Source organism: Chlamydotis macqueenii, chromosome 27 (genome assembly GCF_036417535.1).
Source record: "Chlamydotis macqueenii isolate bChlMac1 chromosome 27, bChlMac1.mat, whole genome shotgun sequence".
Classification (NCBI taxonomy): Eukaryota; Metazoa; Chordata; class Aves; order Otidiformes; family Otididae; genus Chlamydotis; species Chlamydotis macqueenii.
In genome coordinates this window covers 2,468,256-2,491,520 of record NC_141582.1, presented here as the reverse complement: position 1 = coordinate 2,491,520, position 23,265 = coordinate 2,468,256, and the positions used below count along the sequence as shown (strand labels likewise).

The 23,265-nt window shown below is 43.4% G+C and overlaps 1 protein-coding gene across 1 annotated transcript in view; it reads left to right on the top strand.

The window, feature by feature from the left end:
- Positions 1 to 10,132: 10,132 nt before the first annotated feature.
- The window catches only part of XPO7 (exportin 7), a 30,399-nt gene continuing 17,266 nt past the window's right edge, over positions 10,133 to 23,265 (top strand). The window contains exons 1-8 of the mRNA XM_086767903.1: positions 10,133 to 10,300; positions 11,972 to 12,065; positions 12,893 to 13,059; positions 15,157 to 15,249; positions 18,541 to 18,645; positions 20,908 to 21,073; positions 21,632 to 21,705; positions 23,055 to 23,174. Coding sequence (XP_086624029.1) covers positions 10,133 to 10,300; positions 11,972 to 12,065; positions 12,893 to 13,059; positions 15,157 to 15,249; positions 18,541 to 18,645; positions 20,908 to 21,073; positions 21,632 to 21,705; positions 23,055 to 23,174 — 987 coding nt within the window. The remainder of the gene's footprint in view (positions 10,301 to 11,971; positions 12,066 to 12,892; positions 13,060 to 15,156; positions 15,250 to 18,540; positions 18,646 to 20,907; positions 21,074 to 21,631; positions 21,706 to 23,054; positions 23,175 to 23,265) is intronic.

The window sequence follows — 23,265 nt, the reverse complement described above, 5'->3', positions numbered from 1 at the left end:
AAAAAAAAAGGAGAACGTGGTGGCTTCCTTGTGGGTTTTCATGCTCATTGGCAGCCTGCTGAGAAACAGACTCGGGGTGAAATCCTGGCCTCGTTGAAGCCTGTGGGAGGTTTTGTCACAGAACTCGGTGAGCTGAAGCTGCTCTGCGTTTAGGTTATAATCCCATCTGTAACAGTTCACCTGGAGATCTCAGAACTTCTGTAGCACAAAGAGGGAAGGCAAAGCGTAGTTTGGCGTGAGCTGGGTGCCTGCTACGACAGGAAAAGAAGAGCAGAGAGGAGCGGAGCGGCCAGGTCGGGGGCTGTGAGCGTGCTCTCAGGTGGCTGGTCTCCTCTCCCCGCTTTAGCAACTGAGCTGTGTTCCCTCGGGTAGCCAAGGCTAATACAATTAAGGAGGATTTGTCCATTTTAATCATTTTAAGAGAACACTGAACACTCTGTAGCTCAAGAACTTTATTACTGTTAATAACATCTTGTTGCCCTCTGTTTTGGGCAGCGCGGTTGTGTTTTATGAGTCTACAGGGCTCAGGGCTACTAAAGCGAATTTCAGGAAGGTACATTTTTACTACTTAAAATTGCCAGCGAAAAATGTAATTTTTGTCTTCCTCCTTCTAAGCTGTGGTTTCAAGAAGACATTTATGAATAATTTGCAATGCTTTTCCGGTGATACGGTTGTCTGACTTGGTTGTAAGAATCTAGATCTGTTTGTAAGAGTAACCAGTGTCGTCTGTGTCTGGTGCCTCTCGTTTTTCCCAGTGTGATTACACTGGTGCATCTTTGACCTCTGGTGCAGTAGCAGTGCTGGTACAACCTAGCCCCTGTGACACACTCTGCATCTTCAGCTTTGATTTGCAAGAAGGATTTTGTGGTTTTTGCTCATCTAACTTGTACACAGCTGGCTTTTTCTCAAAATGGATTTGCAGTCTTGGGAAAGACCACCTCAACTTTTTAGTTTTCCAGTCCAACCTGGTTGGTGTAACCTCTGGAAAAGCAGGAGTCGAACACACCAAGGCGTTAAGGTGCTGCTCACAGCCATCCTGTCTCTGGTAGCCTTAAGTCAGCGCCCACTGATTGTCCAGTTAGCGGGAGACAGGTCCTTTCTGGCTTGCTTTGGGTTCTCCCTGTTCTTGGTTGTGCAAGGAACGCAGGGCTTAGACCTTCTTAGAGGCAAGAGTTTTAATGAAATGCTTCTTACCGCTTCAAAGTCAGACCTAGACCTTAAGGATCTGTCACTGAACTGATGGTTGGTGTGGCCTCGTGCGTGCAGTTGTTGACGATGGTGGTGGTGTTGGTTATTTTTAGTAGGTGTTAGTTCAAACAAACTAATAAAAGGTACTGTTGGAGGACAGTTGCTAAATCACCCGGAAAATATCTCAGCAGAAGCTTGACATTTTTGCCTTTGTTTCTCGTTAAGGACAAAATGTGAAGTTTATTCATGGTCCCTGCTAACTCCGGTAATGGTTTGCCACTGGGAAGCTCGTTGCCCTGGTGCGGTCAGAATAAAACATCAGCTTTACGCTCTGGTGCTTGACATCTTACTGGTGGCATTCTTTGAATATTGGGTGATGTAAGATCTCCATTATAAATGTGCTTTGATAGTCTGATCCTCCTCTTCCTTCTCCCCTCGCCTGTTGTTCTGCTCTGGAAATCAGAAGTAATTCTCCAGGCTGAAATACGTGCTGCACTTCAGAAAAATGACGTGCCACAGCTGAGTGCTGTGAACAAGAAGTACTCTTTAGCAACTCTTTGACAATTTGAATTATTTCTTTGGTGCGATTGACCAGTGATTGCCCTGTGTCCTCCTGTTGTTTATAGCTGCTCTGGGGGGCATAGGAGAGCACCACGCCAGGACGTCCCCGCGTGCCGCGTCCTCTATCGCGCTGCACTACCTGGAGCAGGAGCGCGTTTTGTGCACGTAATGTTTAACCAGCATTATGCTGCGTGCCCGCCGGGCCGCCTGGCTTACCGGGACTTACCTGGTATGAGTCTTGCGTGTAAATCAACACCCAGCTCGAGAGCAAAACGTTATGGTTTAGCATTGGAAGAGAAAAACACGTTTCATGTTTTAACAGACTGCCTTCTCCCCTCTTCCCTTGTTTGAGGTCAGTTCAACTGTGTATGTAGTGTAAGAGCACTTCCTTCTGCTCGCAGCATTTTGATACCTTAAAGTGTAATTGTGGGTTTCTAGCTGAACTTTTTAAATTAAAGTTTACAGTTCTCTTTTTAACATATGGTTCCGTATTCTTATATAATTTATTAATAACACAAGAACAAGAAAATCAAACAAGAAGGTATTCACATGCAAATTGTGACCTTACCTGCCTGTTTCAGCTGGGTATTTTGGGGGCTTGAATAGTATCTTAATTTGATGTCTTGTAATGAGGAACTTCTGGCTACTGGATGAATTTTGTAAAAGGAGATTTTTTTTTTAATTTATTTTCCAAATGGGAACGGGGATCCTTTGAATGTTTCTTTCCCCCTTTAGCAGGTCAGAAAGAGAGTCTGTCGTGTGTATGTATCTGTACAGCCAGGTAGGGTCAGTAGCAATTGCTTTCTTTTCTGTTGTTGTATTTAATTTGTATTGTTTTTATTTCACGTGTGATTGGCAGAGCCCACGTGCTCGGGTTGTGTTGACTGATCAGCACCGTCGCTGCTGCTGCTTTCCGTATGCTCATGGCACACAAGTGCAAGGTGACTTGGTATTTTGACACCCTTACAGCCATTGTGCAACCGTAGAGAAATCTGAAGGGCTTGGGCTGTCTGACACTAATAATTGCCTTTTTCCTTCCAGCTGCCAGATTTAAAATAACGTTGTTTTAGGAATTTTTAAATTATGTATAAGGGACAAGGGTTGTGAGGCATTTCGTGGACGTTTCTGTGCTGCTCATTAACGTGATACCTCTGTTTATACCTGAAAAGGGCTCTGGCCTTGTAGCTCAGCGGTGGAGAACAGGCTTTAACTTGCTCTCATCTGGGTTTGTTTGTAGCTCTGGAGTCAGGTCTCTTGATGGGGGAATATATTGGGAGGGAGAGAGCGATCCTCAGCTATTTAACTTGAACTGAAACTGGTGGGGCTGAGGAGTCCGATCCCCAGAAGCAGGTGATCTAGAAATCTGAACTTTTAAACACCTTTTGGCCTTCGCGGTCTCAGCAGTGAAGACTCTTGCTATTGCAAGGAAAGGCTCAGAATTCCTGTCCCTGTACTGTTTTCTGCACCTCATGCAACCCTTCTTGCTCCAGTCTGTCTACCTGGCGTCAAGAAAATCCGATCACCAATTAGGTAAGATCGTCAGAAAGATTTTTCTTAGTTGAGAAATGTCTCATTCAGTCACTTTATCTTGTAGCAGGACTACCAGCAGACTGTGTTTTCTCACATTGCAAGATCAGTTTGTAAAAGAAATAGCCTCAGTTTTTCTGCTAAATACCTCTGCTTCAGGATCACCTTTGAGACCTTTCCATCCTTTTTATCTGTTGCCAGTAAAATGAGCTCTGCATCCATGTACCCTGTGGACTCGCAACTCTAGACCTGCGGAGGATTTATGTCTGTCCTGCAGTGGCATTTTCTGTAACGTGTGGTTCTCGAACGCAGCTTTTACGTGGCTTATTCTCCAGCCCATCTTTCTGACTTACTTGTTCTCTGTTTACTGAATTCCCCTTGGACGGGGGGCGGGTTATTGTCGTATCATCTCAGTGTTTTGGTTTAATTCCTCTTTGAAAACTCTGTGCCCTTGTGTCACCAGTCCAGAGTGTTTGTGAACACAGTGATTACAGGAGTTATAGTCCAAGGACATTGCACTGGAAAATACTAATTCTGTTGTTTCTCTTCTAGCACTTGATAATGTCTGTAGCCAACACTAGTTTAACCAGTGAGTTGAAGGTGATTCACAGCACTGGGACTATTTTGCTTTTTCTGGATGGTGAGGTTGAGCAGTCCTGCGGTAGCTTTAGTATTTCGTGTGACTGGAGGTCCCTCTGGAGTTTTCGGGGTATTTGGAAGACTTCTATTTTCTCCTGAGCCATCATCTCGGAGCACAGCTTTGTGTCTCAAACAAACGCTTGTGCCATATGCCTGCTGCAGACCTGTTGATACATGGAGCTTGGTTTTGAGTTGGTAGGGGTTTTTTGGTAGTTGACTCCCATTTGGGTAAAATGCTTATTGTTCACAGTGCCTTGATGTTTGGTGTTGATTGTTGCACCTGAAAGTGGCTTGTTCCACAAAGCTAGTGCCCTGAAAGTTGTCTGTTACCTCTGTTGGAGATGATGAGACCCAGGAATCTAAAAGCCACCTTGTTTCACTGCAGCTAGCTTGCCCAGAAGTGCAATTGCATTGGTTTTTCTCCCTGGGCTCTGGTATCTGCCATGAGAATCCTTACCTTCTGTTCCGTGTCCTGAATGTGATGGGATGAGGCAATGCTGAGGACTATTTTTGTTCCTCCTCTTAACCAAATGCAAAGCAAGCAGGGGGATCTGTGACCTCAAAAGCAATTTCCAGTTCATTCAGGTAATTTTGTAAATAAGCTGTTTGTCCCAGAGTTCAAAGAAAACGTATTACTCAGTTAAAACTACCCTGCTAATGGCACCATTTAGAGAAGGGCCTTGTTCCGTAGCTCCAGCTCCTGCTCGCACCGTATGGCAGCGCTGCACAGGCACAGACCTGCACGGGCAAAGAACTGTGCTGCCTGTTGCCTGGTTTTCTACTTTTGAGACACAAAACATAGGCTGTCTCTTTCCAAAATAACTATCTAAGATGTCAGAGGTACCTGAAGTGTGATTCTGTTTGTTCTCTAGAATTGTGTTCACACCTAGAGGTGTCCAGTTTGTACTGTTAACCCTAATGATACCGAAAACACTTCTGTCTATGGTGGGGCCTCGTTAGGAAACGGCCAGCCTTTGCCAAATGAAAAGCCCTCGGATACACGAGGAACGTTCAGTTCTCAGAGAGGTTAGAAGTGTGCGATTGCTGAAGCAGTATATTAGCTGTGGCTTATAAATAAAAAGGTAAAGAAAACCAGGAGTGACTCATTCTCCCATTGTTGTAGCAAAGGTGTTGGTGCTGCTCCAGCCTCTCCTTTTCTGTTCTCAGAAGTGGAGTTGCACCTGCTTGCTGCAGTTACCAGGTTGGTTGTGCTGCTGACCTTGCTTAGGGCCCTGCTGAGTCCTCCCACTGGGAGAGGGAGACTTTTCCGGGGGCAGAATTCAGTAATTTGTCCATTCCTGGTGTTAGCTCACCACCGATCGCTCATTGCTGCAGCAGCATCGGTGGGGATTGGACTTGGGAATGGTGGCCTTAAGTTTGGTAGAAATCTATTGCAGTATAGAGGCAGTTTCTTCAAAAGAGCATGTGATTTATTGTTCCAGAAGTTTGCTAACTTTTAAATATTTTTTTAATAAGTGGATTTTTTTTCAACTTCACCTTTCCTTGAGAATGGCTGGCAGACTTGCCATGCAAAAAATAAAAATAGCTGCCTTAGTCTACATCTGTGTGCATCTTCTCAGCCTGCCCACTTTTCCCTCTGATGATCCCTGTTGACTCCAGAAGCTGGGTGCCTTGGGCCATCACATCTCTGTTGTTTTACTTTCCTGGTTGTTCTAAAACAAACCTCCTATTCTAACGGAATTATGCATTCAGGTGAGCAACGCTGAACAGTTACGTGTCGTGTTCAGAGAAGACAACAGACATGCCACCATCTTTCCGTAGGAGTCAGACCTTCCAATTAGCAGTTCGAGTTGTGCATGATGTCAGACTCGCTACTGCATGAAGAAAGTGCAAACCCAGAACGTGGTCATAGTGAAATAAACACTTCAAATTAACGCTAACTCGTTGGTGTTAATTTGACGTGTTCCTGTGGGGTGGTGTGCGCAGTCGCTCTAAAGCGCTGGACAGTAAAATGGCGAGGCTGAATCCTGAAGGCAGCTCTGCTCTGTCTGAACTTGAAGACCATTCATCTTGGAGAAAGAAATGAGAGCTCTTTATTGATTCCCCGAGAGATGCAGGGAGATGCCCAAGAACGCCGCTGCAATAAATAATTTTGAGATGTGCTGGAAGGGCGGCGGTAGGTTTGCTTTCTCTGTTATTAGTAAGGTAAATGGAAATGGGCAATTTGTTGTTCAGATTCTCTTAACAAATGAGGGTGGTGAGCTGTGAGACCTTGATTTTTACAGCTGTGAGTACTTACAAAGTGCCTAATTCTGGTCCTTGGCAGGTATATAGTTGCATGGCTCAGCTTAAAAGCTTTTTTATTTTTTGGTTGAAATAGCTGACATTCATCGAGTGACCTCAGGCATTTTCTGAGCCTTCGTCACTTAAAACACCAGGGCCCTTTGACTGCTGCGATGCATCTTCATTGCACGGTTGCATTTGCTAAAACACAGCGTTTCAGAGCCCTGAATGCACACTGCATCTGCTTCCTCCCTGTTCCGCTGTAAAGTCAGCGAGCAGGTGAGGAAAGCTGGCTAATGTCTACGGCTGTGAAGAGCAGAAGCTGACACACGCTGTGCAGCTCCGATGCCAGCGTGGAAGTGAACTTGAGGCTTCAGGTGCAGCGTTAGAGAAACGTGCGCTGCATCTCACGTTACTCGCTTTAACACCGCGTGTGCTAGGGGTCTGCGTGTCTACTGACAAATATGGAAATCGATACTCCTTAGACATAACGTGTTCAAAGGAAGGGAAAAATAGCTGATGGGCTCTTCCTACCTCCGAGATGTCGTGTACACGGGTAACTCTCTTCTTCTGGGGCCTGTTGCATGCACGTAGAGAGCAAGGACATAGACATCTCGTTGCCTGATGCTGCAAAGCCTGACTTTGAGTGTAACATATGGGGGAATCAGTTGGGGGATATTAAAATGGATGAATGTGCTTGGGACAAAAATAACCGGATTAAACATCTTGCAGGATCTCTGGCTCAGGGAGTCAGTAACCAGAAGGCAGGAGGAAGGAATGTCTTGGAAACAATGTGCGCACATCCTTCAGGATAAGAACCACCAGGCAGCAGAAAAGTTTGGATTGATCTTGTTAAGCTAAATATTCCATTTTAGATGTCTGAATCTGTGGGGTTATTGCTTGCCTGCTCCCCTCTGAGCGATCAGAGCTGACTGCGTACGCTCCTGCTTACTGTCTGGCTCTGCCGGCTTGCGTACGCTGAGCACAGCGTGCGTTTCCTCAATTTTCTGAAATGGGAACTGTCAGCGTGGCAAAGTCAAACTCTATTGAACTAAACCTGCCTAGAGCTTATTGCAGCCCTTGGATGTAAAGAGCGTTGCTTAAGCAACCGTGTAATATAGGATCAATTCCACAGCCACCCCCAGGGACCTCCTTTTAGGTAGCTGCTACTTTCCTTGTAGTATTTATCATTTTAAAGATGATCACACATTGCTTATCTTCACCGTGGGAAAAACATTGAACAGCGACAAGTTTTATTTGTAGCTTGTCGTATAAATGAGACTGATAGATTGGCATTTTTTTCCCACATTTTGAGCTTCACAGCTGCTCTCAGTGGACGAGCATCTGAGGCCAACATCTTACAAACAGGGTGCCATATGCAGAGGAAAAACTCTTCTGCTGCATGTTGGAAGCTGCATTTAGAGGAATGCTGAGATAGGATGCAGATTTCCATTGATAAGCATGAATTGCCACACTTTGGAGAAAAAGCATAGATATTATTTGGGTCTTGCCTTCAGAGGGGGGGAAAAAATGTTTGTACACGTTGGAGGAAAAGTGACAGTCGTCTATACTGAGCTTGGAGCTGAGAGGTGGTTGTGTGAAAAGTTCAGCGGCAGTTTGGGATTTTCAGTGTGCGTTTAAAACGCGTGCTCCTAGCTGGGGGATGGCCAGTGCTTCACGCTGTCATTTAGCCGTTGTGGTGTGATATGTGAGAGAGATTGGACCACGTGGGATTTTTTTTTTTTTTGTTACTGCGTGAAGCACTTTAAACGTATTTCTTAATAGGATATGGTATGCACAACTGTAGAAAAATCCTGGGATTTCAGTGCCCTCGTGCGAGGAGCAGATAAGAACAATTCGGAAGGCAGGGCGAGGGAGGAGGTGTTTGATACTGGGGGCTATCTCCCATGACTCAGCAGTTCTCCTAAAATGCCATCCCAACTGCTCCCCGTCCCAACGACTCCCCGCTACCCTGAGCTCTCATCAGTGCCTCCTTGCCTTCCCTAGGTGCAAAGGACTGGTTTCTTCTTTTTACAGAGAATTTTTGGAGCTGTTCATTCTCAAAGGAGCAATGAACACAACTTTTGGTTAGTTTTAATTGTACTTTAGTGCTATTTTTCCTCTCAGCTCACCGGCCGCGTACTTTTCTGTGCTGTAACGCAGCCCTAGCAGAATGCCAGTGTCTCCCGCTTTCCCATACTCTGCTGTCTCATGCTTTAGTCCTTATCTAGCATATGCAGAGCTCTTCCCTGCGTAATCGTTATACTAAATGGTATTTTTTTTTTTATCTTGGTTGAGTGAGGAGGTATTGCCCGGTCTCCGTAGTGGAATAATCCCCACCTACTTGCTACCCCTAACACCCGATCGTCTTCGACTTTCAAAGCTGGGTGCTGGAGTAAGGCTCCGCGTGATTTCTACCACGTTGGCAGAGACATGGGGAGTTCCGCTGCCCTCATCCTGACAGTGTTAAAATGTACTGAAAACTTAACCTGGGACACAGTGTCAGAGCAGCTCAACTGCTCTGCCTGTCTGTGTGAGAGATAATAGAGTTAGGGCACAAGAGGAGGAAAGAAGTTTATTGGTGAGACAACCCTAAAAATTACACATAAATGTTTTTCATCAGATAAATTTATTTAGTTAGATTATAGCTTGTCATAAATGTGTTTTTTGGATATTTGAGCACATTAAATTAAAAAATAAAATTACCATTCACAAACTTGAAATAATGGATGAAAACTCCCAAATTTGAACGTCAGCTTTCCGTTTGAGTTGCCCTTGTAGGCTTTGGTACTTCTCCTTGTGCCCTAAAACACTCCATCCCACAGTCCCCTCTGCAGCTGCGTATCTGGGGATACTGTGAGGAAGAGCTGTTGAGTGAATTTGAACTTGAGGATTGTCTGGACAGGGACACGCTGCACAGTAAGAGACGTGGTATTAAAAAAAAATGCTTAAAACCTGGTGTGGGTGGTTGGCTTAATCTCATGTGAATAAAGTGCACTTTTATTCTCTATTGAGTTGCTGGATAATTTGGACTAGCTTTTCCATGTGTGTGATTTTTTTTTTTTCACAGGAAAACTGTCATTATTGGGGCATTTAACGGTGCGTTTTAGACAACCGATGCTATTCTTTTTTACAAACGTGGAAGTCAAAGCACAAAAGTTATGGTATGCTTTTAATGATTTACCCGGAAACCTAGAATGTAGCCCTAAAGCAGCTGAAAATACCTGCTTATTAATCTAGCAGTAAGAACCTGAAAGAATATTTATATCCATCTGGAAGCCACTTTTTAACTAGGACACCTGAGATTTCACTGGGGGAAACCATCTGCCTGGATCACAGTTTATGGCAAATATTTTCCAGTTGTTTGAGCACACAGAATCTGCCTGGTAGTTTTATTTCCCTTCGAAGGTGTTCACAGAGATGCCACTCAAAGGCATCCATCCCGTTCTTCTTTTGCTCTGTTCTGCTTTAGGTATTTTTCTGCATGTGTAGTGTAGAAGATTTAATGAGATACTTCCAGCGTCCTGGGATGCTGAAGTCTGTTACGGTGCCCTGCAAAGGGAATATAAACCAAGTTTGTGGGGAATTTGACACAAAGACTAGATGTGAGAATGTTTTTTGCTATTTAAAATGGATGGGTTAGGATTGTCACCACTACAGCACGAGCTGGGAAAGGTTTTCCAGACCTCATCAGCCACACAGTGTGGTGTGTACACGCTGGGTGAGTGCTGACCCTGGCAGTTGAGCAGAAAATGGGGAGGTGACGTGGTACTTTGTCAGGTGTAAGAGGTAGGTAGCTGTGAAATTTCTCTACAGGTAATTTAGTAGGTTAAATGTGTCTAGTTCCCGGAAGAACCAAGTAGGAGTTGAGTGTTTTCCTTCCTTTCCGCAAACAGTGGAGTTATATGTGTGTACGTATAACTTGGGTTAAACTGCTGCATAACTAAACCGCAAAACCTCGTGTTTCTAACTGATGTGTTTTCCTGTCTTCCAGAGCCTAGCCCAGCTAGAGAACCTGTGCAAGCAGCTGTATGAGACCACAGACACTGCGACACGACTCCAGGCAGAGAAAGCCTTGGTTGAGTTCACCAACAGTCCAGACTGCCTGAGCAAGTGCCAGCTTCTTCTAGAAAGAGGGAGTGTATGTAAAACAACATAATTGTCCAAAACGTATCTTGATATTTTGGGCATTGATAAGGGAAATAGCCCCAAGGTCTGGTATGCAGTGTTTATATTCCGTACCCAGTGTGCTTTCATGTATCTCAATTTGTGGGCAGCCTGTGCCAAAAAAAGCATTGGCTCTGCTGGCTAATTATGCTGCTGCAGTGGTTGCTGCAAACGGTTGTCAGCTCTGATGTCTTGTGGGCCTTGCTGCTTTCTTCGCAGGCTACCACCCAGACGTGTCAAGCTTTAAGTTGAAAACATGATTATGGCAGCGGTATTTCATAGGCTGTGGGAATCGCTGCCTTCTCTGGAGGCTTTGGGGAGAAAATGGTGTGTGCTCAGAGATTCATAGGGGAGAAAACTGGCAGTGTTTCTTTTGGAATGTTTCCTTGGAAAATTGCCCCTTCTATAGTGTTGCCTTAATAATCCAGCAGTTTAAAAGAGGGAAAATTAGATCATGTGCTTTAGAATTAGTGTTACGGAAAGGATGTAAAGTATGCCAGCAGTAAATCCTGCCTGACTTTTTTAGCTTTCTTCTTTTTAAGTGGCCATTTGGTTTTGAATTTGTATCAGCACAAATAATGTTTAAAATGGCTTTGCCACATGATCTTGCGAGATTTGACTTTTGGCACGATGTGCACCCAGCTTTCATATCTATCAGATTGGAGCCTTGTTCACAAAAATAGCAGCCTGTTGTAAAGAGTAAGTCCTCCAGGAGGAGATGGTGGTGAAGGGAGGGGTGGAAGAGAGACGCTGAACAGGTTTAGCAAACTTACACAAAACAAATTTAACAACTAAATTAACTAATTCGAAGTCCAGTGAATTCAAAACAAACTGACTTGAAGCTCTTCTGATGGGAACTAATAACTGATTTACTTGAGGACAAGTAATATTTTTTTTAAGGAAAGTTCCTGAAGGCCAGTTTAATTCTCTGCATGTGATCCGTTGCCTCTCTGACCCTTGCCAGAGGGTTGTGGGGTTTTTTGTTCAGTCTGGGATCTGACTCACTTTATGCCTCACTGTCCTTGGGAATGTTGGAATCAATAGGTTTCCTGCACCTTGGATACTGAGCTTTCTAGGGTACTGTATATTACAGAAATTAGCATGCAAAATCTTGTCATTTCCCTCGCTGTAATTTATGGAATCGGGTGCAGCCAAAGGCTTTAGGTGGTTGAATGCCATCGTTTGTGTCCCTGAATTAGATTACAGTTCAGTGGTCTGTGTGTGGTTCTGTAAGCAATACATTTTGACCTGTATTTAGTAATCAAGTAAGTGCTGCTTAATATATAGTAACGTACTCCTATGGCTCAGAGGGCTAATTGTGTTTTTTCAGGCGTGGTGTTTAAGGTAACCGTGTTGACTATGCTTGCAGTTTTATTCCTGCCTTCAGTAGCGATTCCATTGCCTCCTCTTTAAAAGCTTTTGCTTTCTTTCTTGGACACTTTCTTCAAATATTTGATTTACTTTAGCGTCTATAAAAACATCGAATAAATGCTATGTAGAGTATTTAGACTTACCAGTTAACTTAATCCTTTAAACTCAAATTTCCAGAGTGCAATCAGCTTAAAATCCAGCATTACTGCTTCATCTTCTTGTCCTGAAATGTGCAGTAAACTTCTGTGTTTGGGATGTTTTTTTTTCTTTACAGTCATCCTACTCCCAGCTATTGGCAGCTACATGCCTTACAAAACTCGTGTCACGCACAAACAACCCTTTACCGTTGGAACAACGAATAGATATTCGTAAGTACAAGGCTTAGTTTTTCTAACCAAATAATGTGAGTGTTTGTCATGTGGACTTTCATCTGCGGGTGGGAGGTTTTCTCCAAGCTACTGTGCTTTTCAGTTTGGGCGTCCTAAGGTACAGGATGCCAGAAGGCAAAGGAATATTTCTCTTAGGCGGCATCTTCGTCCATATCGTCAGCTAACAGAGTTCAAGGCTAAATACACAGAACTTTTCCGGGTGGAAGAGAATGACAACTCTGTGGTCTTGTGAATAAACCAGTTACATTGGATAAGTTTCTTCTGGAGTATAAAATATGCATGGGGCTTGCCTCTTCTGAGGACGTGTTTTCAAAACTGAAAATCCTTTATGGGTCTCTCAGACATCGTTTAGAGCATTTCCTAAGGGAGCAGTCAGTCTGTCACAGCGCTCTTTCCTGAGATTGGCTGGTACTTCCTTCGCTCCAAGGAAAGAGTCTGAATGCCGTTGTTTGCCTACTACAAATGATGTGGTAGATGATCCTCCCTGAGGACAGCTCTTGAAATATTTTCACCTTTTCTTGCTATTTACATGTGCTTATGGAGGATTGGCCTTAATCTGGTAATACAAAACAAGTTAGGCTTGTGGGGAGAAGCTCTCACCTGTCTCTAACCGCTGTCCCGATCTGTCCCGCAGCTTTGGTATGTTAAAGGTGGAAGTAAAAGGTCAACCTTTGTATCTGACTCACTACTGCACTGATTTTTTTTTTTTTAACAGCTTTCAAAAGCATGCTTTTTCCTGAGTGTTACCATTTCAGTTCCATCTACTGAGTTTTTGTCTACAGATACACCCCTCCTCTGTGTTTCAGGGAACTATGTGCTCAACTACCTTGCCACTAGGCCGAAGCTGGCAACGTTTGTCACACAAGCACTAATCCAGTTATATGCCAGGATCACAAAGTTGGGCTGGTTTGACTGTCAGAAGGATGAATATGTCTTCAGGAACGTGATCACAGATGTCACAAGGTTTTTACAGGTCAGATTTTTTGTAAGATGAATACACACTGTGTAGGATTTGAAAGTCCATGCATTTTCAGGGGTGGTTTTTTTTTTGTGGTGTTTTTTTTTTTTTTTTTTTTTTTTTGCACCTTACTATCCTCTGTTCACTCTTTCATCTGGGCATTTGTTGATTGAATAGTGACTATTAAGGCTAAGCAACTGACAACTGGCAGGACAGGTCAGTTTTTATGATTTCAAGTTTGGTGGGGCAGGGATTTATTTTTGGAAACTGCCACCGTTTGTATGCAATGGTGAGACAAGTCTTCTAGCATTCTGGTTGCACGATTCTTCTTTCAAGCTCTCAAGCTTAAACACACCATGCTGATTAGTGCAAAATGGTAAACGTGGGCTTGTAGTCTACGAGGGAAATGTGCTGTGCTTGACTTGCTTTCATTCACTGTAAGGGGTGATATATCCATGGGAGTCACATTTGATATTTAGCTGAGTTATCATAACAAAATGTAGCTTAAAACTTGTGTTGCACAAACGTTGTTGTTAACAATTTTCTTTAGAAGTCCTGACTGTTGTTTCATAAAGGTACCTGCTGTCACCACAGTATATTTATCAACAGCTGCCTCCAGACTGAAACTCCTTCCCAGAGAGATCATTAAATCCTGTAACACCATGAATTCGGATTTGTTTGCTCTGGAATTTGTCCCAAAAATAAAAAATTGGAGGAAGATAAGAGAAGAGAGTAAAATGACCAGGAATTCTTCCCCGTGTGGAAAAGATGTAATGTGTACAAGGCTTTCGTTCTGGAGTGGTAGTGTGGGCATTCAGGAAATAGGCTAACTGCTATTATTTTACACACTTACAGATGTCTGCAATGAAGTAGGATGTTAAAGGTGTGAAGTTATTTAAAGATCATGTTCCTTTCTGGGCTAGAAACTGTCCTGAATAGTTCTAGGTGCTCTTAGCTGAAACTATCAGAGCTAGATTCTTCACTCTCCCAGCTCCTGACATGGGGAATGTGTGCTTTTTAATCAGGAACCTAATTAAATGGTGTGAATATCTACTCGCTGGCTCTGTTCCCGTTTGCTCAAGTTACGTGTTCTGGCTGCTAAAGCGTACAGGAGACTGCACTTTTTAAAAGACATGCATGGTTCAGCAGGGTTTTCCAGTGGCTTCTGTCTAAATATGATCATGTAAATACTGAGACTGTCGTCAAGAGATGGCTCCAGTAAAGAAGTGGCCACGGTCCCAGTCCTAAAGGTGCTTCGGTTTCTCTGCAGATGAGTTAAGTCTTTAAAGCTGAAGATCAGGGCAATTTGTGCAGAAGGTGCAAAGCAAGGTGGTGGAGCTAGGCAGGAAACATCATTTATTAGTTACAGAACAGAAACTGGGGCAAAGGAACAATGCTGGTTGTTTCTCTTAAATCATTTGATAAATGGATTACCGTTTCTGGTGAAGAGGGATCGGTAACAGGCTGACTTCACAATCGGCCCGTTGTTGGCAGTCTCGAGTGCAGCCAGAGGCTGAGCAGGCCGTGAAGAATGGGCTTCCTTCACTGGGAGATAGGCCGTCCTCCTTGGCAGGACGGGTGTGGGGCGGGTGTGTGGAGAAACTTGGTCAGCTGCTACTCGTGTTGTTCAAGGTCTGTTGTTTTAAAAAGGGAGGGGTGGAAAAAGTTTATTTTCCAGAGTTTTCATCTGGCAACTTTAATACTCATCCTAGCGTTGCCGAAATTTTTGCCCATTGTACCACAACCTCTGTTAAAATTTAACAAATTTATTTAAAAAAAAAAAATCTAAATAAATCTTCTCAGAGTAAGGGCATAACACAAAAATTCTGAGTAAACTGTTAAATACAAGGTGCCTGTTTTTATTGGCTCATGTTACTGAACTCTTTAAGACCTTTTGCATTGTTAACAGCATCGAGTACTTTAAAAGCACATTTTAAATTCTCTGCTTGCTTTTGCTCGTGGGCTTTTTTCCAGTTACAATACTACAAAGATAAAGCACTTCTAGACAAATATGTCTAGAAATCTTCCAAGCAGAAAGGTCCTTGAATGAGGGTGAAGCTTCATGAAAATATCATGACGCTAACTGTTGCCTGTCCCCCTTTCCTTCCTCAGGATAGTGTAGAGCACTGCATCATAGGAGTGACAATCCTGTCCCAACTAACTAATGAAATTAATCAAGTAAGTGCTACAGCCTTCCTCAGTGAAGTAAGTGTCCAATTTTCTCATTCATATTGTTGTGTCCTGCTGTGTGTGTGCATTGTTTGGGGACTTTTGTTTGGATTTTTTTTTTTTTTTTTGTGAGGAGGGGGTGTTGTGTGGTGAGTGTTTTGGTTTTTTGTTTGTTTTTTCTTTTGTTGTTTTTACACAGTCACTTACTGTTGTGGTAAGATGCTGAAACCTCCTGTCCTGAGGAATTGTTTTGTTTCACTGGCATCTTCCATCCTCTCTCATATTTTGATGTAAACTTCTGAGATGAAAAAGGAAAAGTAACACTAAGCAACTAGCCAGGCCTACCTAGTGAGGACAAAGCCCCAAGCGTGAGGGGACATCCCTAGCACCTTCTGTTGTCATCCTTGTGCATTGTTTCTGCTTGTAGCATTCTTCTGCCAAGAAGTGAATGGAGCATGCCCTCCTCTGTACTGCGAGAGAGATGAAACAAAGATGATGTGTCAGATCGTGCAGATTTATAAAGCATCCTTTTTGTTCAGTACTGAATTTCCTAGTGTTCCCAGCAGGTAGTTCTCAAATTCTGCCCGTTTGTCAGGGCTGGGTGCTGAGTCCCTTACACAGCCTTGGCTCTGGGTGACTGCCAGAAGAAAGACTGGGCACGCCAAGTCCGTGGTGCTCTGGCGTGGCACCCAGTCATGCTGGCTGCAGCAAGGTGTTGGTGCAGAAGTCTTTCCAGGTTAGATAGTTTTGTGGTTTGTAGAGCCCTCTTATGTTATGCTGCCTCTCGGTGTTTATGTTGAAAGCTGGAACAAGTGGCTTCACTTGGTGCTATCTAAGCTTACGTTGTTTTCCTAATGAGTCAGGCAGGCTGCTGTGACACCTTTGATGGCTACCACAGTCCTAGGACAATGTGAGGGTTGCCGTGTGTATAAATATCTCTAATTTTGCGAAGAGGACCAGGTATAACTAAGGTGTTTTAATTTTAGCATCTTACTAAGGAAACTAGCCTGTCATTTTTGCTGGTATATTGTCTAATCTAGGCATTGGAACTGAGAGATCCTTGAGTAGGATGTGAAGGATCATTACAAATTGTTTTCAGAACTGGAAATGGAGATTTTGTCCTGGCCAGGGCAAAGCAGCAATTTCTTGCACTGGACTTGAAGCCAAACCCCTACGCTGCCATTTGAATGGCTCCCGAATCCATTTCACACCCCAAATTCACTTTGATTCTTCAAGCCTGGCTTGATCAGTATATCCTAACCCAGAGCTCTCCTCCGAACTCTTAAGCCGTGTCTTGTCACTGTCACCGTTTCCTTGCCCAGACTTCTGCACAATCCTAACTCCATCTCCGCAGAGGGCCGATCCTTCGCTTCGTTGCGTCGAGGATGAAAGCAAGTCTGTGCACCTCTATAAATTAATATGTATCTATCGGCATCTTTGTAGAGGGCTACGGATTCCGCTTGCAGGAGGATGGTCGGCACAGAAACTGTCCCCTATCCCAGTTCCAGAGTCTGTATGGGTTGATACTAAAATAAGCAATGAAGTTAAAGACTGATCGCAAATCTCTTCCTAATATCTTGGATGTTAAATCTGCCACAGTTTACTACTCACTCCTAAATGTGCTTTGTGCCAGGAGTTGCGCAGGGCTGGATCCAGTGACTCACCTTAGAAAGTCTAGAACTGCCATTACTTGCAAAATAATAAATCTGCCAACGTACCCGCTCATCGGAGTGGGGTCATGTATGTGTGTATAGCAAAAAAAACCCACCCAAAAACCCCTTCTGGGGCTTCTCTTCAGACTTTTTTTGTGAACTATTTAGACTTCCATCTACATAGCCTGAAAGCTGGGTTTTCTAGAGCTCTGTTTACTAAAGCTTTTGTTCCAAAAGCTCACAGTACAAATAAAGTAGAGCACTGGTAACTTGTTTTGAAGTGTCAGTTTTCATCCTGTAAGTACTGCACAGGCTTGCCCAGAGGTACTGAGTGTCCAGTGTATTGTAGAAGCTCACTGATTTAAGCGAGGTGACGTTGCGGTGAAGGAAAAGGAAATGCTCGTTTGCCACAAGCCCAGAAATACATGAGATTTGGAATAAACATGGAGAGAGTAAATAATGCTCATTTTCTTCAAGACCCTGAAATCTAACAGCGTGAGCTGAGGGATTATAATTCAGTTGTTAGAGCACTGCACAACTTTAGGCCCAGTTCTGATCTGCCACCAACTACTGGGTGATGCAGGGCTTCTCTTTCTCGCCTGTAATAAAAGAGACAAGAGTGTCTGCATCCTCCATGGGGTTGTTGTGAAGGTTGGTATGTTAAAGTGAGGTCTGCGGTGGTTAGAGCTGTACTGGTTCCTGCAGTACCGGATGAGATGTGTGCGGATTTAAGGTTAACACAGGTAGAGTAGCGAAACATAAAGAAAATGGAAAGAAAATGGAGATTCATGTTGAGTGCCACTGCAAGAAGGCTCCAGCCCTGTGGTAACTGACTGCCCATCAGGTAACTCATCCTGGGCAAGTGGAATTCTGCCAGTCTGCGTTCGAATAAATGGCAAAGATGGGAAGCATCGCTTCACTTTTCTTCTCTTCCTAGAAAATAGTCTGTGAAGTGACATAAGTCATACTGCTGTTTGCTTGTGCTGGCCCATGCTAGAATGCATTGATTGAATCAACTGGAGACTTTGTTACCCAGTATAAAGCAAGATGTGTGTATTTGCCTCTTAGATCATATGTCAGCTTTTTATTCTGATGCAGTGAGAGGTCCAGAACTGGAGTTTATAATAGATACAGCAAAGTCCAAACTGGCTGTCACTGGTTAACTCTCCTTCTAGTTTTCTTCTCGTCTGTGCAGGTTCAGGAGGGGAATTATAATTGCTAGTAGTTGACCATGTGTCTGCCCAGCGGCTTCAGGTAGGATTTCACTCTTAGGAGTTTGGAGCACTTCAGAAAGCAGCGTTCAAGCTTCTAAAATGAATTAAGTGCTGTTGAAAATGCTGCTGTTGATTCTGCTTTGGAAGGGATTTAAATGAACTTGTGAGTAAACCCCACTCTGCTTTCTGGCAGGGTTACAGTGAAACTGCGTTGTAAGTATTGTAGGTGAAAAGTCCTGTCATCAGCCAGCAATATGATTTTTTCCATGGAAAAACCACTGTCCTGCAGTAGCAGCACATATCCTAGTGGCAGTATATCCTCCTGGTTTAGCCAGCTGGTGTCACATCGGTCTGGGGAGGGAGACCTCGACGTCCCAGCGCTCAACAGGGTTCCTGCAGGTTCTGCTGGCTCTTGTTCCACCCTGCATCTCCGATCTAAGCGCTGTTTTCTCTCTACTCAGGCGGATACTACTCATCCACTGACCAAGCACAGGAAAATAGCCTCTTCCTTCCGAGATTCATCCTTATTTGATATTTTCACACTGTCATGCAATTTACTGAAACAGGTAAGGAAGCAGGCGTTTGTCATCTCTCTTGGGGGCTGTATGTTGGGCGAACGTGACACAAATACAGAAATATACCTCTTTTCCACCATTTTCGTTGAACGTACATGCCTGGACCATGAGGCTTAGGTTAAGCTTTCCTGTCTTAAAGCTTTAGGAAAGAGCTAAGATGTTTGTTTTACATTTTAAGTATCTTTGATTTACAGAACTGACAGAGGTTTTGTGTAGAGTAAGTCCCTTGTCTCTTTTTTAACCTTGGTTTAAAACCCACATGGTGAGAGAAAAAAAATGCTAGTGAAGATATGTCTAGTAGATTGAGACTAAAAATTGTCCTTGGTATTTTAACACATAAATATTACTGACTCATGTTCCCTAGGTTTTTATTTTGTCTTAATTATCACACATGAGTTAACTTGCTTTAAAAATGCTTATCTTGGGACAAGGCAGCAATACTCTGCAAGTAGCGCTGGGTTTTATCCCCAAAAAAACAGTTTTTCTTTCAGCACATGCGTGTTTTGTAAACACATAGTTTATCTGAAGAGAACTATTGGTTCTGCATCAGATTTGTTTTCCAAAAAGCTAATCTGGAGTTCTAATAGTGCCTTCAAGAATTAGCCCTTCATGAGAAAGCTTGCCCCGGTAAACTGAGAGGCAGTAGCACAGATTTGATTAGTTTAACTTTTATCCTTCCAGCTGAGTCAAGTGTCAAAGCTGACAAATAGCACAAAGAGGGAAAAGGAAATTTTATTTTAAAAGATATTTCCAAATGAGCAGCTCTGGTTCTGTCAGTGATAAAGATGGGTACGTGGGTGTAATTTGGTCTTTTTTCTCCTGGTTTCTAAAGGAAGCAAGACTTGTACAATTACACTAGTCATCCTTTTCCAGGCACCCATCTTCCTGAAACACAGCAGCTCTGCTAACTTTGGAATTAATTGGCTTATTTCAGGTGTATTTGATGGTCAATTAGAGGTCTCAGAAATAAAAGGATTCCTTTAGTTTTGTGAAAAGAAGTGGCTGGGGAGGTGGAGGCAGGACTGCCCAGACTTGCTGGAGAACCTCCAGCCAGTGCTGGTACTCAGCCAAGAGGCGTAAACCAGACCTTGTTACCTTGGTGTCCCCAGAACTGCACTCTCACTGTTGTCCTGTGCTGTAGCTCTGGCTGAGCTGTTGCCCACAGTACTTACGGTGCATGACCATGGGAACTTAGCTATGAGGAAGCCTCTAGTTTTCCACTCTAACTCTTAATCATCTTGCTTTTATTTCTCGAGGTGCTGTGGTTTAAGAGAGACTGGAACATTATCTGTTGTCTTGTGCATCATCCTTATTTTCCTGTGATTAAACACCTGCTACCCAAGTTAGGGTTGGGGGTTTTTTTGGTTTTTTTTTTTTTTTTTTTTGTCTAATAGTAGCTGTCTCAAGCTTCTGTGTATAGAGCAGAAGTTTCCAAGGTGATCCTTTTGGGTGGGGAGGATTGGGCTGCGAGAAACCAGTGCTCACGTCTGTATCCATGTCTGTAAAACAGGGCTCATTTAGGCAGCTGCAGAAGTGTAAGGCTTTGTGGTACAGTGGAGAGAGCGAGCAAGACATTCCAGCAACCACTGGCACTGGTTTTGGCAGTGTCAGCACAGGGCATTGTGTTATTTGCAGTAGACTTAAGCTGGAAGAAGTTAGTTTTGTTTTAAGTACAGAGCGATGATCCAAAGGATAGGCTGGCCTGCCCCAGACTACAGACCTGAGTGCTACGTTTAAACTGCAGTGAAATGACCTTGCGTTTCGTGTCCATTGAGTTCCTTGTGTCACCTTAGAGTATCCACGTTTGCCCTGCCCGTAGCAGAGCACTGGAGCCGGAGCAGGACTCGCACAGATCATCCGTGCGGCAGAAGCAAATACGCTCATTTCCATGTGAGTGTTAGGTGGAGCAACGAGACTCCCTGCTGTGAAGTGCTTGTCAGGCAGAAAATGCATTCTCGTGTTTAACCTTCATAAGAACTTCCTTATCTCTTGAATCTCGCAGTATAATTGCAAGCTGACAAGCCTGACTGCTTTTCTCCTGTGCAGTGCAAGCCAAGTGAAAAAGAAAGCACTGTCTATTTATCCATGTCCTGTAAAGACCAAGCGTGTAAATACACATGCTATCTGTAAAAGTGTGTGATAGCTGGGGTCAGTGCTTGTGGCATGTGATCCTTGTGATTGCCACATCCTGTTTAAAGTTGAATTGCTGCCTCAAACTCAGCTGTCACCTTGTGGGTTGGTTTTTTTTTTTAGGCTTCTGGGAAGAACCTGAATCTAAATGATGAAAGCCAGCATGGTCTGCTCATGCAGCTTCTTAAGCTGACACATAATTGCCTGAACTTTGACTTCATTGGCACGTCAACAGACGAGTCCTCAGATGATCTTTGCACTGTGCAGATCCCAACCAGCTGGAGATCAGGTAATCTTGCTGATGGTAGAGGGCTAATCTACAGCATACCAGCTGAAAGCATGAATGACTTGCTAAAGCCCTCTCTGTACGTAACAAATAAACTTCAGCGTACCATGCCAGATGTAAAATCCAGCCTTTCCTTGTTGCGATTACAAATGCAGTTCAGTTTGCATTGACTGTCTCGAGCTATAAAAACATTCCTCTACCCTTTCAGTCTTACATGTGCTAATTCAAGGAGGAGTAAGCTGGGTTTTTTAAAGAAATGTAGATAACAAACAACTGGGCACCTGTTCTCAACATCCTTCCTGTTCTCACCAGTCATTTTGCAGGCAGCTTCATAGATAGCATTCTTAAAATATTTTGTTGTAGTTTTGTCTTAGTACCAAGTACCAGTGGGTTTACTTTCTTTCTGGGAAAGGCAATTGTGTAAAATGCTTTGGAAACTTTCTTATAGTGTGGTACTTCATGTGACAAGTAAACACGTGCCATTGTTGATAAGATAAGCATTAGACCTATGGAAAGCAGTAAACGGAGGTGTTCTCAGTAAAATGCTCTGTTCTGTTTCAGCATTCTTGGATTCTTCGACCCTTCAGTTATTTTTTGATCTCTATCATTCCATCCCTCCTTCATTTTCTCCACTGGTAAGTTTCAAGTTTATTTTCCTGACAGACTCTGCTACCAGAAAGCGTTTGTAGGATTTATCTGGGAGACTCGCTGGTGGTTAAAACACCACAAGCTGACTTCAGACAGCCGGCTGTGCTTTGATGGCGCTGCTGTGTTACAGCAACAACGGGGAGGCTGCTCCGGTGCTGCTGCTGCTGGTCGTTCTGCTGCATCTGCAGGTTTTGGGTCTGACCTAAGACCAGTTCGTTTGCTGGAAGTCTAACCTACTTCTTTGTCCTTGCGTAGCTTAGAGTCTGCCTGCTTGCTCTTCCAAGAAGTCCTTTTTGAGGGATGTAACTTATATTATTTCCACTCCACTGTGCTGCTGAGTTGATGTTAAACCATACTGTGAGTAGGTAGGAAGGCTGGGAGCACAACTGAGGAATGTAATTTCTCCTTCCACACTTTAAAAAAACTAGGCCACGTCCCAGTTGGGTGAAACTGCCAATAGCACAACTGAACCAAGAGTTGGATTATTTCTTCTTTAAAAAATTGCCTGCTAGGCATTTATCTATCAGATAAATATTTTTCATAATTAATGCTACAATGAAAACACGCCCTGTGGCTAGGGAGGGAAGGGTCCTTCAGAAGTACTTTTTCCACTGAGACTCTCAACAGTGTTCATTATGTTGAAGGGTTACTTGCTAATTCTGAGTTTAGGGCCTCAAATATTAATGAGATGTTTTAAGTTATGAGACTCTTTTTTTCTTTTCTTTTTTTTTTTTTTTTTTTTTTTTGTTGCTCAATAGAAATCTGAAGCAATTATGCCTCTAATTGTCCTGCCTCTTTGCTCAGTAAATGTAAGAGCCAGCAAGAACGAGAGGCTTAGCAATTGAGCAGGTAGTCCTTACACTGGGCAGAGGAAACGGGGCTTTGCCTCGGGATAAGGGTTGCACAGTGCTAGTCATAACTTTCAAGGTTTGGGCTGAGAACAATTTAAATTTTTTTTTTCTTGCTAGTCTTCTATCCTGTGCAATACTTTTCCAAGTCTGTGTTAGGTTTACCAGCTTTCCCTGCCAGTCCTAGTGTATTTTCAGTCTTAGGCGATCTGTGTTCTCCATCTAAAGAAATCCCGTCGTTTTTGGGAGCAGTTTGGAACATATCTTTGACTGTTGGGATGGAGACGTTCCTTTGGCTGGTGTCATTTTTATCTCTGCTGTAATTTGTTTCTACGCTTTTACACAGAATAGCAAAGGTGAAGGAGCTGTTGTGTAGCATGCAAAGGAGCATGAGGCTTAAAGAATTTGTTGTGTCATGAAAAGGAGATGTCCTGTTCATTTTATTGTTGTAATCCTTCCCTTTCTATTTCTTCTCTTTGCCTCTTTAGGTTTTATCCTGCTTAGTGCAGATAGCCTCTGTACGTAGGTCTCTCTTCAACAATGCAGAAAGAGCAAAGTTTTTATCTCATCTCGTTGATGGAGTTAAACGAATACTGGAAAACCCACAGGTGAGTATTTCAAATGCAGGGAGTGGAATTGTGCCTCTTCTTCCTCTGCATCAAGTTTCTTCCCCAAAAATACTTTCTAGCATACGTATCC